At 39.9% G+C, this 13,561-nt stretch overlaps 1 protein-coding gene across 1 annotated transcript; it reads left to right on the top strand.

The window, feature by feature from the left end:
* The first annotated feature begins 578 nt into the window (after positions 1–578).
* On the top strand, positions 579–12,335 carry LOC135466032 (L-methionine gamma-lyase-like). Its single transcript, XM_064743422.1, has 10 exons — positions 579–614; positions 2,584–2,776; positions 3,175–3,333; positions 4,237–4,374; positions 5,322–5,494; positions 5,923–6,034; positions 9,148–9,261; positions 10,098–10,232; positions 10,643–10,788; positions 12,083–12,335. Exons 1-10 carry the CDS (start codon positions 610–612, stop codon positions 12,147–12,149), a joined length of 1,242 nt encoding a protein of 413 aa, XP_064599492.1. The 5' UTR covers positions 579–609; the 3' UTR covers positions 12,150–12,335.
* Positions 12,336–13,561: the final 1,226 nt, after the last annotated feature.

Raw genomic sequence — 13,561 nt, forward strand, 5'->3', positions numbered from 1 at the left:
GCGCCTTTCTTTAAGAAAGGTTTTGTGTTTGTTAAATAGTTCCTCCAGAATACATGTAGTAGCAGAATACGTGGATGTCCTTGTAGATGCACATAGCTCTTGAACAAGAATTTGATAATAATGATTCTTGCAAATAAAGATGACATTATTAGGAGCCTTGTCTGCTACAATCCATTCAGATGAAATGCTCTACTTTTCATCCCTTGCTATAACCCTGACAAGTTGTCCTACATTTCATATGACCTATAAATGACCCAAATCGTGTTAAACATACTCTGGTTCACAAGTAGTTCAGGGTGCATTCTTCACTGCCGGTAAGTAAGATAGCTGGGATAATTTTTGATCGCTAAATATAAACCATTTTTACCTCTAATGCTCATGCGATATAATTTTTTTCTGGATTTATCCCACGAGTATGTATTCATAGATCGAGTCTGTGCATCCTTACCACAATGGCGGTTATATGTGTCAGAGATATTTTTTTATACAGGAAATCTCCTACGATACGCACGCCGGCCTGTGTAAACGAAACAGTTAAGCAGCTCTACTGAACTATCAGTGTTGCAGTAGCAAGCTTCACAAGCCGAAGAAATAAGACCTGAACACACGATGGGGTAAGTGTGGTGAGAGGTAAATGCATATCTCAGTAGATTGCATTAGCTGGGTTTTAGAGGTACACGAAAACCGATATTTCAATCGTATACGAACCCATGTAATAGGCCATATTAGGTATATAGAGCGTTCGGACAATTCTGCCTCCTATGGATCAGCTCAGTTTGGTTCTTCAAGCTAGCTATTTACAGACTGCGTACATGTACTTTTTCTATAGACTTTCCCAAGCAGCCGTACGCATATGTATTCTTACGCTCCGTCGTGGTCTAACGGTGAAAATGTAAACTATATATGAACCCATGGCCAGGGGAGCATAACGTATTCCGTGAAGACTGAGCACTTGACAACTTAAAGATACATCAATGTTGCAGACGGCAACACCTAGATTTTTTTCTGCTGCCATTGTTGGCATACGTGACCTTGCCCCTCACCTTCCCCTTCGCTATGTATTTTGTAGCCTACATATGTACACTTACTGACCTATGTATCAGAGCACTAGAGTTCGGGTGAATTCACTTACCTGCATTATACATTCCCGTGTTAAACTTATCCTTGAGCGTCACGAATTTTCGTATCATATATGCTATTTATTTATTTGATTAGTGTTTTACGCGGCAGCAAAGAATCGTTCACTTAAATATGACGGCAACCAGCATTGTATGGTGGAAGGAAGCAAGGAAGAGTCCAGGGGAAACTCACGATCATCTGCAGGTTGTTGCCAGACCTTCTCACGTACGACCAGAGGAAGCATCTCCATGTTACGTATTTCCACGTGCCACGAATTCCCACATATACATTCCTATGTAAAGCATTCCCGCGATTGTCCCACATTGTACATTCCCATGTGAAATATTTCCACATTTTACGAGTACATTCCCATGTTAAGTATTCCCGCAAGTCACGATTTTCACATTATTCATTACCATGTTAAGTATTTCTACATATCACGAGTTCCCACATTGTACATTCCCATATTAAGTATTCCCGCGCGTCACGAATTCCCACATTACACTTTCACATGTTAGGTTTTCCCAAAAGTCACGAATTCCTACATTATGCCTTCCCATGTTAAGCATGTCCGCGTGCCACGAATGCCCACATACACATTCCCCTGTGAAGTTTTTCCGCATGTCACAAATTCCCTCATTGTACATTTCCCATGTTAAGCATGTCCGCGTGCCACTAATTCCCACATATACATTCTCATGCTAAGTATTCCCACGAATCACGAATTCCCACATTACCACATTCCCATGTGACGTATTTCCGCATGTCACAAATTCCCTCATTGTACATTCCCATGTTAAGCATTTCCGCGTGCGACGAATTCCCACTTATACATTCCCATTTAAAGTATTCCCACGTGTCACGAATTCCTATGCATTCCCATGATAAATATTCTCGCGTCATTTATTTCATTGTAAAGTTCTCCAATGTCATGAATTCCCATGTCGTGCATTTCTACGTGTCATAATTTTCCACGTGTATGTATTGCTAGTGATTGGGCTAAGCCGTCGCAGGAAACTTCTCTGTCGGGCCTGAACCTGACAGACCTGAGTCACGAACTCCCATATAATACATTTTCATGTTAAACATTCCCGCGCGTCACGAATTCCCACATTGCACTTTTCCATGTTAGGTATTCCCACAAGTCACGAATTCCGACATTATACATTCCCATGTGAAGTTTTTCCGCACGTCACAAATTCCCTCATTGTACATTCCCATGTTAAGTATTTCCGCGTGCCACGAATTCCCACATACACATTCCCATGCTAAGTATTCCCACAAATCGCGAATTCCCACATTATACATTCCCACGTTAAGTATTCCCACAAATCACGAATTCCTATGCGTTCCCATTATAAATATTCTCGCGTCATTTATATCATTGTAAAGTTCTCCTATGTCATGAATTCCCATGTCATGCATTTCTACGTGTCATAATTTTTCACGTGTATATATTGCCAGTGATTGGGCTAAGCCGTCGCAGGAAACTTCTCTGTCGGACCTGAACCTGACAGACCTGAGTCAGGACACAGTGGCTGTGTCGGCCCGAAAGAAACACAGCCAGGCGCTGTCCGAACCTATGGTCACCCCTGTCTACAGGGCCTCTATCTACAGATTTAACAGTGTGGAGCATTATGAGGAATGCGTGAGAAAGGTACGAGATATTTCTTTCTTAGACTTGTTTATACTGAAGATGATTGACGAAGTGCAAAATTTTGAAATACTGAAGCTAAAATATTTCGTACCAAAGTAACTTCGCCTCGAGTCGCTTCGTACCACGTACACTCACACCATAATATGATTATTCTTACCTGTGCGGTGTTGACAGCAACCTGCGAATGGTCGTGAGTTTCCCCTGGACGCTGCCCGGTTTCCTCCCACCACAATAAAGTAGATATAGAAGAGAACTACAAATCACGGAGAAGAGACGGTGTTGTAAGCAATACAGATTTCCCATCCCTGACGTAATAATATATGTATGTCTTCGAATATGGTCACGTCGACTTATCATAATGGGTTTTTCAATAGTCTGAAATGCTTCCATTTTTACAGGGTGGTCATTTTTACGCCCGTTTCGGTAATCCAACCAAAGAATCCGTGGAATGTACCATTAACGCTTTGGAGGGTGGAGCAGGTTCCCTTGTGTTCTCAAGTGGTACCGCCGCCATCAGTGTGGTGTTAATGACATTTCTCCGACCAGGAGATCACGTGGTATGTATCAGAGAACAATAATCTACATTTGCGTAAAGATTTCAAAGTGTTTGACCGTATGATTTAATGTTAAATTGGACATTTTAAAGTTTAGTTGATATGCTACTTTGATCTTTTAAAATCGGTGAAAAAAAGTGTTTCGCATGCTGTTTATACAGCATTTGACTCAAGTGACAGGATCCCAAAACACGCTTTGATGCGTTAACATGTTTAAAACTGGAGAAGGAACAAGATTGGCCAAGTTTAAAACTCGAACAGTGACTTCACGAATATATTAACTAGTCAAGGTCTGTCGGATGGTCGTTAGTTTCTCCCGGGCTTTGCCCGGTTTCCTCCCACCGTAATGTTTGTCGCCGTCGTATAAGTGAAATATTCTTGAGTATGGCGTAGAAACACCAATCAAATAAATAAATAAATAAATAATGAACTAGTCAAGAAGATGCGACAACAAAACAACAAAACATAAGATGTGCAACGACCTTTAAAATATCAGTCTCAGCAGTCAATGGCGCACTCTTTACAGCGCATGTGCCGCCCCCTACACTCGCTTTACATGACTGCCACCACTAGACATGTGACCGTATGAGCCTGCCTCTTTAAGCTTACCCTCTCCACTAGTGTCCTCGCGCGCAACTATTTAAGCAGCATTCATCAATAAAATTGTTTCACATGTCCATTTGAATCCCATTGTGCATACTTTGAATGCGTGTGTATCAAGTATAAATAGAGAAAAGATTGAGGTAGAGTGTTTCTGACATCACTTCCTGCCTCATCACCGTGAGCCCAGGGACCTCGGCATTGTTCGAGATTTCTGTACAAATTATACTACCGGTGGAAGTGATGTAAAACAAACACAGAGATCGGCGCAGAGATATGGAGTTTGAGTAAGTGGTTTCATTACAGGTGATGCCGAATCCCTCGTACAGCGGAACTGTGGACTTTGCTGAGAATTATGTCAAACAGTTTGGTATCGAGGTCAGCTGGGTGAAGGGAGGGTGCCCAGTAGACGATTATCGCAAGGCGATCAAAGCTAACACAAAGGTAGAGTTTGCTTAATATGTAGCAATAGATCAGGGTAATAGGGCCTATATAGTTGGATTACACAGGTAGCTATAGCTGAATTCATGCCTTCGAGCATCTGCGTTTCTCGCAAGGACCAGGAGGTAATAAATAACATGGAGCTAATTAGGTGACATGATGATTTTTGCGGATTACTAAGGTTTACTAAAGTACATTGAAACTATCATATCTGAAGGCAAGATACATCTTGGTTACTTTTCCAGAAAGACTTTCTTACCTAAATGCTATTTTAAATTTTTTATTTTATTTTATCTTAAAAGCAACTTCAATGCCTATCTAATCTGGGTTAGAAATTCTCTTTGTTTTCAGTTCTTGTACTCTAGTCACGTTACCAGAGAGTGTGCTGATGATTGGCTCAGAGCAGCTATGACATCACGGCAAAACTATAAATATCTTTCCTCAGGAATGAGGTACTTTTTCCTGCATGTTAATCCTGAACTCATCACTGATCTTTTGTAATACATGAGTATAAGAGAGACACCTCATCGCAAAGGATTACTGATACCCAACTCAGGCCAGAATACACAGGTTCGAGATACTTCGTCTTATATGTGAGGTATAAGAGGTTGCATACAAAACCTTCATAACGAGAGTACTGATACCCATCGTAGGCCAGAATACACAGGTTCGAGATATGTGAGGTATAAGAGGTTGCATACAAACCCTTCATAACGAGAATACTGATACCCATCTTAGGCCAGAATACACAGGTTCGAGATGCCTCGTCGTATATGTGAGGTATAAGAGATTGCTTACAAAACCTCATCACAAGGGAGTACTGATACCTAAAATTAATTAAGTAAATATTAAAAAATACTGAGTACAGCCTTAAGCACCACTCTTATAAATAATGAATCATGTTTAATATTTTAAGTTTAATATTTATCGCAATATTTGATGTGTTTCAGATGATATATGGTGAGACCCCATGTAACCCTTCCATTGATATCCTTAACCTGGAGGAGTTCGGCAAGCTTGGACAGAGCCACAAAGGCATTCTAACAGCCATTGACAGCACCTTCGCCTCCCCATCCCTCCAACAACCCATCAAATATGGCATTGATATCGTTGTTCACAGCTGGTATTTATTTTTGTGACAAACATTTTTGTCGTTTTATGGTTTCATATAAATACGGTTGCCGATTTTAATTTATAATTCTCACAGACAAGCAGCAGCCAATCAAAATGGTTGGATCACTATCGAGCGGAAAACCGAAAAGGCACCAAAAGGTTATCGGTTATCAGTTATAACTATATCAAGGGCTCCTTTCACAAAACGTGTGAAATGTTATGTGCGACGTGTAACTACCATGTATGGGCTCCTTTCCCAAGCCCTATGTAACGTATTGCATATGTACCTACCAAAGACAATTACAATGGCCTTTGTGTTTAATGTTACATAGGGTTGTTAAACGGACACCAGGAACTAATAAGAGGGGTACATGTATGTCTGTAATGGTGACTGTCACAGAAAGTACAGTTATCCAAAACATTTTTTTTCTTATAAAGCTCTAAATACATGGGAGGTCACAGCGATATCATAGGGGGATGTGCGACACTGAGAACTGTGGACCTGTGGCAGAAGCTGTACGCCTCCCGAGGAGCTTTCGGCAGTATTATGGTAGGTATAGGCCTATTGTACCAGAGACGTATTACGGAATGTAGACCTATTGTAAGATAGAAGTATTACAATAGGTAGGCCTATTGTAACAGAGAAATATTACGGTAAGTAGATCTATTGTAACAGAAGTATTATTATAGGTCTATAGTAACAGAGATGTATTATGGTACAGGTAGGTATAGGCATAATGTGAAAGAAAAGTATTACGGTAGGTAAATCTGTTGTAACAGAGAAGTGTTATTTGAGAAGTATTTTGGTAGGTATAGGCCTATTGTAACAGAGAAGTATTTTGGTAGGTATAGGCGTATTGTAACAGAGAAGTATTTTGGTAGGTATTCTAGTATTGTAACATACATTTAGATGAGCAAAATAGTGTACACAGTGCTTAGCCTTCCGAGCCTGCGGTATAGGCTTGTGTTGATTTGATAGCCATTTGTAGGCCTATTGCTACACAGAAGGACAAAGTCGTGACCATTGTGCCCAGGTTCCTTCGCCCGATTTATTGCTCTAGAGTTTTGTGCTGTTTTAGGTGGCTGTTCTTGATGTAGGTTTCCGCAAAGGTTTGGTTGTAAAAATGTCCAAGCCATTAAACAGCCACAGCTACTTTTCGTTTGATTCGTGAACTCCATTATAGAGAATGATAGTTCCACTGAATGGTTAAATCCTTCTTAAAGTTCAAACCTGATTAATCTGGTGCCATTAATTTTGAAATCATGTGAGGAAATTAAGCTAGGTAAGTGTTACCAGCTCAACCCCAGATGTTTGTTAAATGTGTTGTCATCACATTTACCATACAATAACATTAAAACAATGCAAACGGACGAGGCCTCGGGGATGCTTAGTCCACCAGCAGAATCGTGGTTTATACAGGAGTACATTATAATTAAACACGTACAGCCTAGAGAGTAAAACCAGAGCAGCGAGGACAGTGTGATAGCTGGCAAACGGTCAAACGTAACCGGTGAAATACGGCCTGCTCTTAATTTACTGTTGCCGGATACTTTTTGTCTGGTGCAAGAACACGATGAAGGTCACCTTAAGTCAGGAGTATTGTTTTCTCAGGTGTTTGGCCAGGTACGGTAGATTTTCCTTGCATCTTTCCGGTGTGCTACATTTGCACCCATTGTAAACGTGTTGTCATATATATGTATGCTTGGGGGTTTACGTCGTATCTGACAATTCTACAGTCATATGACCTTTAAGTGTCATTCGGTGTGTGTATATATACTGTGTCTTCTTGTAGCAATGCGAATCCATCTCACCAGAGTACGACCGCCATTGAAGTATCATGCCGAAGACACCAGACACCACAACCCACCCAGTCACACCGACACATACTGACACCAAGCTGACCAATCCTGTTTCCTTGCTCTAACCTCTGAGTGCTGAAGTACCATTTTTATACGCCCCGTCAGTAGGCGGAACGTATTATGTTGTAACCATTTTTCCGTCTGTCCATACATCCGTATTCGTGTCCGGGCTATAACTCCAACAGTTTTCAACATAGAGTTTTATTTTTGGCGGATACATAGATACACAGATGACGATGTGTCGCTACTCAAATTTTTTCCATTTTTGCGGTTGTCATGGTAAACAGATTGCCATTTTCCTCATATATACAAGATAATAGACATGATTTCGTGTTTGGACTATAACTCCAACTGTTTTCTGCGCAGAATTTTAATTTTTGGTGGATACATACATAAACAGATGATGATGTGTCCCGACTCACATTTGTCCATTTGCACCGTTGTCATGGTTACCAGATTGCCATTTTCCCTTTACATACTATATAAACAGAAATGACTTTCCGTCCGGGCTATAACTAACTGTTCTTTATGTACAGTTTTATTTTTTGGTGGATACATATAAAACGCTGATGACGATGTGTCGCGATTCACATTTGTCCATTTGCGCGATTGTCATGGTTACCAGATTGCTATTTTCCCTATGTATACTATGTAAATAGATATGATTTCATGTCCGAAATATAACTCCAGCAGTTTTGCACATTAAGTTTTAATTTCTAGTGAATACACAGACACACAAATGACGATGTGTCGCGACTCACATTTGTCCACATTCCCTGTTGTCATGGTAAGCAGATCGCCAGTTCCGTATAAAAATTATATAGATAGATATGATTTAGTGTCCAGGTTGTAATTCCAACTGCTTTCCACGTAGAGTTTTCATTTTTTGTGGATGCATACATAAACAGGTGATGATGTGTCGCAACTCACATTTGTCTATTTGTGCGGTTGTCATGTTGACCAGATAGCCATTTTCCTAATATATACTATATAAATAGATAGGATTTCGTGTCCGGGCTACAACTTACAACTTACAACTCCAACTGTTTTCGGCATAAAGTTTTCATTTGTGGTGCACACATTTGTCCACTTGAGCGGTTTTCATGGTAACCACATAGGCTACCTATCATCAACACCCATGAAGATTCCCCAGAGGGGTTATACTCACTGCAATGCTGCTGGTATTCTTTTATACATTTCGAACAAATGCATTTGTTGGGCGTATGTTGTGTTCACCTGAACTCTTGTTAAAGTCTGAGGTATGACCCGACACGGGTTTGATCCAAAGTCTCCGAGGCGGACGATCAAACCATAAGGCTGACGAAGCTGTTTTGTGATATATACGTGAAAGCTATCAACTATATAGATAAATATATTTTGCGTTAACGACATTTATGTATAAATACAATATAAATGGCCGTCTTTCTAGCCTCCAGAAGATGCCAGTCTGCTCCATCGAGGCTTGAACACACTGTCTGTACGAATGGACTCTCTAACCATAAGGCTAATGAAGCTGTTTTGTGATATATTCGTGAAAGCTATCAACTATATAGATAAATATATTTTGCGTTCACGACTTTTGTGTGTAAATACAATATAAATGGCCGTCTTTCTAGCCTCCAGAAGATGCCAGTCTGCTCCATCGAGGCTTGAACACACTGTCTGTACGAATGGACTCTCTAACCACAAGGCTAACGAAGCTGTTTTGTGATATATTCGTGAAAGCTATCAACTATATAGATAAATATATTTTGCGTTCACGACTTTTGTGTGTAAATACAATATAAATGGCCGTCTTTCTAGCCTCCAGAAGATGCCAGTCTGCTCCACCGAGGATTGAAGACACTGCCTTTACGAATGGAGCGCCATTCATTCAACGCTCAAGCCATCGCCGAGTATCTGGAGAAACATCCCAAGGTAAGGATTTGTACTCAGATTATAGTTCGAAAGGTAGCAAAGTTTATGCTCTCTAGGTAAGAAATATGTGTCCAGAATTAAGATAAAAAAATAGAAAAACTATATCACATAAACAATTTAATTAATGTATATGATTGATGTTTATTCGGAGAGGAAGTTTGCATGGGCAGGACTTCAACTCACAGCGACGGCATTGTTGGGAAGCTCCAGGGTCATTGCGCCGTGTATGCTGGACTTCTACCCCCCTCGGCCAACAAATGTGAATGATTAAGGAATACAGCTAATCACTAAGTGCAAGAAGGTCTGCCAGCATCCTGCAAATGGTCGTGGGTTTCTCTTGGGCTCTGCCCGTTTGCTTCTCATTATATTGCTGGTCGCGTCATATAAGTGAAATATTGCTGAGTACCAATCTAATAAATAAATAAATAAATAAGCAAATAAAATCTCATAAGGAGGTGTTATGATAATCGTCAAAACACGCCAACGCCGCACCGGTGTTTCACAAGGCATGCGCGGAAGTCTTGTTGGGGTGCATTTCCAAATTTGGATTTGAACTGTTTAGTGAATTTCCATCTATCTGACTGATTAAACCACGATTATCTATCATTTGCTTCATGAGATTTTCCAGTGCTTGTTATTGATCAGCATTTTTCTCGTAATTAAATATGATGAATTTCAATAGCTGTTGCTTATTTATGTTCTACTTATTTCGAATAGTATATAGTGAGGCTTCAGTGAAGTGAGCTCTCAAACACGAAGCACCTGCTACTAATACATGTATGTACTGTGCTAGTCGAATTTGTGTTGCATTGTTTTACCGTGTTCATAATTTGCAGGTGGCGTCTGTGAGGTACCCAGGGTTGACCTCTCACCCGGGTCATGAGATTGCCAAGAAACAAATGACGTCTTTTTCCGGAATGATAATGTTGAAGCTGAAAGGCGGAAGCGCTGCTGGGCGTGCTTTGGTTAACGTAGGTCCACCTTTCAAACTTGTTTTAATGTAATACCAAGTTAAAGAAAATTTTGAAAAGAACAGTAGTATTGGGCTCTTTAGTTAAAGTAAACTATTGTCTATGACGCTGTTGCCTACGACACTGTTGTTGCCTTCGACACTGTTGTCCACGACACTGTTGCCTTCGACTTTTATACACATGTATTTCGTAACAAAATAAATGACCGACATTGAGATGGAGATTTTATTTTCTAAATTCATTCGTGAAAAAAGAGGAAAAGCCAAGAAAACAACTATATGTGACACTTTATAGAGCTGTATTTCTCTCCACGTAGATGAATACTGACGTTAAGTGAAATGTTTACACATCCTGAAACCTACAGTGTTGTCTGGAACACCAGTTATTTGCATGAATGACCTCTGTTACAGAACGTGAAGTTGATTCAACTGGCTGAGTCACTAGGTGGCGTCGAGTCGGTGATAGAACAGCCTGCCAGCATGACGCACGGTCCTATCTTCATGACAAAAGAGGCACGACTAGCAGGGGGAATAACCGACGATATGATTCGGCTCAGGTGAATATATAAAAATGTGATGGCACAAAAGACTACGCCTCCTCTATTTTGCGAACGGCCTCTGTAACCTCATCTGATATCACGATCTAAATATTCAATCTAAAAGACCACAGCTTAGAGAATATAACGAAAGCAGTGATGGAAGTGTGATAGGTGGCAATTTGGCAGTTGTATTCGGTGATACCTGGCCTCTTGTCATTTTACCCAAGTTAGGGTTTTATTCTAACCCTTCATGTAAATGCCGTAGTCGCCACAACGTAAACACTCCCTAGCACAATGGCTTAAGCAGAATTAGCTAAAAAGAGGATATGATGTTATTATGGAAGACCTTTAATGCTCACGTTGAACTGAACTCTTTGATGTCAGTGCAGGAAAAAGGAATGGTCATGTTGTACTTGGTTTCTGGTGACACATATCGAGACTGATTGATCTCAAAAGCTATTGTTTTTTTCTGCTTAGCTTGTAGGATTAAGTCATTGCCAATCTGTTATTGGCCTCAAAATTTGAACAATGTTTTGGGACAACAAAAGTAGAAAGCTAGTGGATGGAATGCATTGCAGTATTATACATCTATAAATATGATGACAAAACAGCATGTCGAGTAATTTTAAACGAGTGAATCTAATGAACTGCATTTAACATCACTGTTTATTATACCTAATTCTGAAGGCTAGAGCTAATTATGCCTAATTCTGAGGCCTACAGGGCGTATAAGTTGCTGTTGGTTAAGCATTTACATGAACAGCTGGAATAAAACCCTAAATGAGGTATATTGAAGAGAAAGTGTTTCTCTGGCTGCGCGTGATCATTTGCAAAGAATCACACAGTGGTCATTCCTCTGGTTTTACTCTGCCTGCTGTAGTCGTTATAGCAATTCAAGCTTCGGAAGTGTTTCTGTACTAAATGTGGGAGGAAGCAGTGATATTTTTATTTTAACTCAACAAATAGGTGTGAATTTTCACGATCACCTTTTAGTTTTATGCTGTGTTGGTGTAGAATTTCTAATTCATCTCTTTGCCCTCAGTTCTTCGGTGTAGAATTTCTAATTCATCTCTTTTCACTCAGTTCTTCGGTGTAGAAAAATCTAATTCATCTCTTTACACTCAGTTCTTCGGTGTAGAATTTTTAATTCATCTCTTTGCACTCAGTTCTACGGTGTAGAAAAATCTAATCCATCTCTTTACACTCGGTTCTTCGGTGTAGAATTTCTAATTCATCTCTTTGCCCTCAGTTCTTCGGTGTAGAAAAATCTAATTCAGGTCTTTCACCTGTTTGTTTTTATGTTGTGTTACAGTGTTGGCGTTGAGAATGTCAACGACCTGTTAGCAGACCTGGAGCAAGCCTTAAAGAAAACACCATGACAATATTTCTCACCTTCTATATAATGAGATAAATCATCTCATTACCGTTGTCGCGGATTTCAGGGTACCGTTATGACGTATATTCCCAATATATATGTATTATGCAGTAAGCCAATATAGGCTAACCTTATCAGTAACATGCCTACTTTAAATAGAGGGGAGGAACATTTTTCTCTCAAATACGGTAAACAGAATATTTTCAGTGTTGTATTGTTCCATTTATAAGACTGTATTCTCATTATGTATCCTTTATGTATGAATTTCAAGAGTAAAGCATCAAAGGTTCATATTTGCAAGTATTTATTTACTCACTGGTCTGGATTTTTACGCCGTACTAAAGAATATTTCACTTATGGTTGGAGGAAACGTGGGCGAAACTCTCGAACATCCGCAGATTGCTGCAGGCCTCGTTACGTACGACGGGAGGGGAAGACAGCATGAGCTGAATTTGAACTCACAGAGAGCGCATTGTTGAGGCTTCTAAGTGACTGTACAGCTCCAGCACACTAACTTTTATGTCCTTAAGGCCTGAGTTGGCAACAAAAATTTATATATGTATTTAAATGGAATGTAATTAACCATCATAAGAAGCGAGGGCTTTGTTTAATTGTAACTACTGTTTCATGCCCATCAAATACATTCACTGTACATTAATGTTAGAATTTACAAAACATTGGCTTATATTTGGTGCAGTAATAATTTGATTCGGGTAAAGTCAAAAAACATTTTTCAAAACAACTGGACTGTGCCCTTGGATAACTGATCAATTACTAACGTTCTGTTAAATTTAACGGAAAGTCTATCGTTTGAGTATATCTGAATTTAGAACGTATATTCAGTTACTATAACATAATACTGTTTCATATCCAACAAAATACCATGTTAGTCTATTACTTCAAGTTAAGGTGAGGCTAAAGCCCGAAGCGAAAACTTGAAAGTGGGAAACTACCAAATTGGCACGTTCGGTCTTTCGTCTGGCATTTTGTGGTTTCGACCTTCGTTCTTTCGTGGTTTTGCCTTTCTGTCCTTCGTACTGTGGAGTTTTCCGTCTTATAATTGGTAAGATCGATACTAAGAAAACGAGAAAGCCCCAACGCGGCTTCCATACTTTAGATAGGGACCGTGAGATTAATACTGAACATGCACAAATGTCCCAAAACTGATGCTACTATATACAACTTCAGTTTTGTTGATAACAACAGAATCGGTGACAATTAAGGTACCGCTTCTTGATCATTTTAAATAGATATGTGCCTACTGCCTACGTTAACATTACATCTCTATAATACACTTTGACACCATGATTTCGACGTCACCACAGTGACGGCGAAAACGAGACAACAGCGTGACGTCATACAGCTTCCACAGAGACTTCATTGAACTATTTAAACATGCGCCACAGACCGCTTCAC

The sequence above is a fragment of the Liolophura sinensis genome, chromosome 5 (genome assembly GCF_032854445.1).
Source record: "Liolophura sinensis isolate JHLJ2023 chromosome 5, CUHK_Ljap_v2, whole genome shotgun sequence".
NCBI classification, from domain to species: domain Eukaryota; kingdom Metazoa; phylum Mollusca; class Polyplacophora; order Chitonida; family Chitonidae; genus Liolophura; species Liolophura sinensis.

Bases quoted from the DNA above. Each gene is read 5' to 3' on its own strand.
- LOC135466032 (XM_064743422.1), top strand. The intron at 5,495-5,922 runs GTATTTATTTTT...TTTCTTATAAAG, and splicing joins GATATCGTTGTTCACAGCTG to CTCTAAATACATGGGAGGTC. The intron at 9,262-10,097 runs GTAAGGATTTGT...CATAATTTGCAG, and splicing joins ATCTGGAGAAACATCCCAAG to GTGGCGTCTGTGAGGTACCC.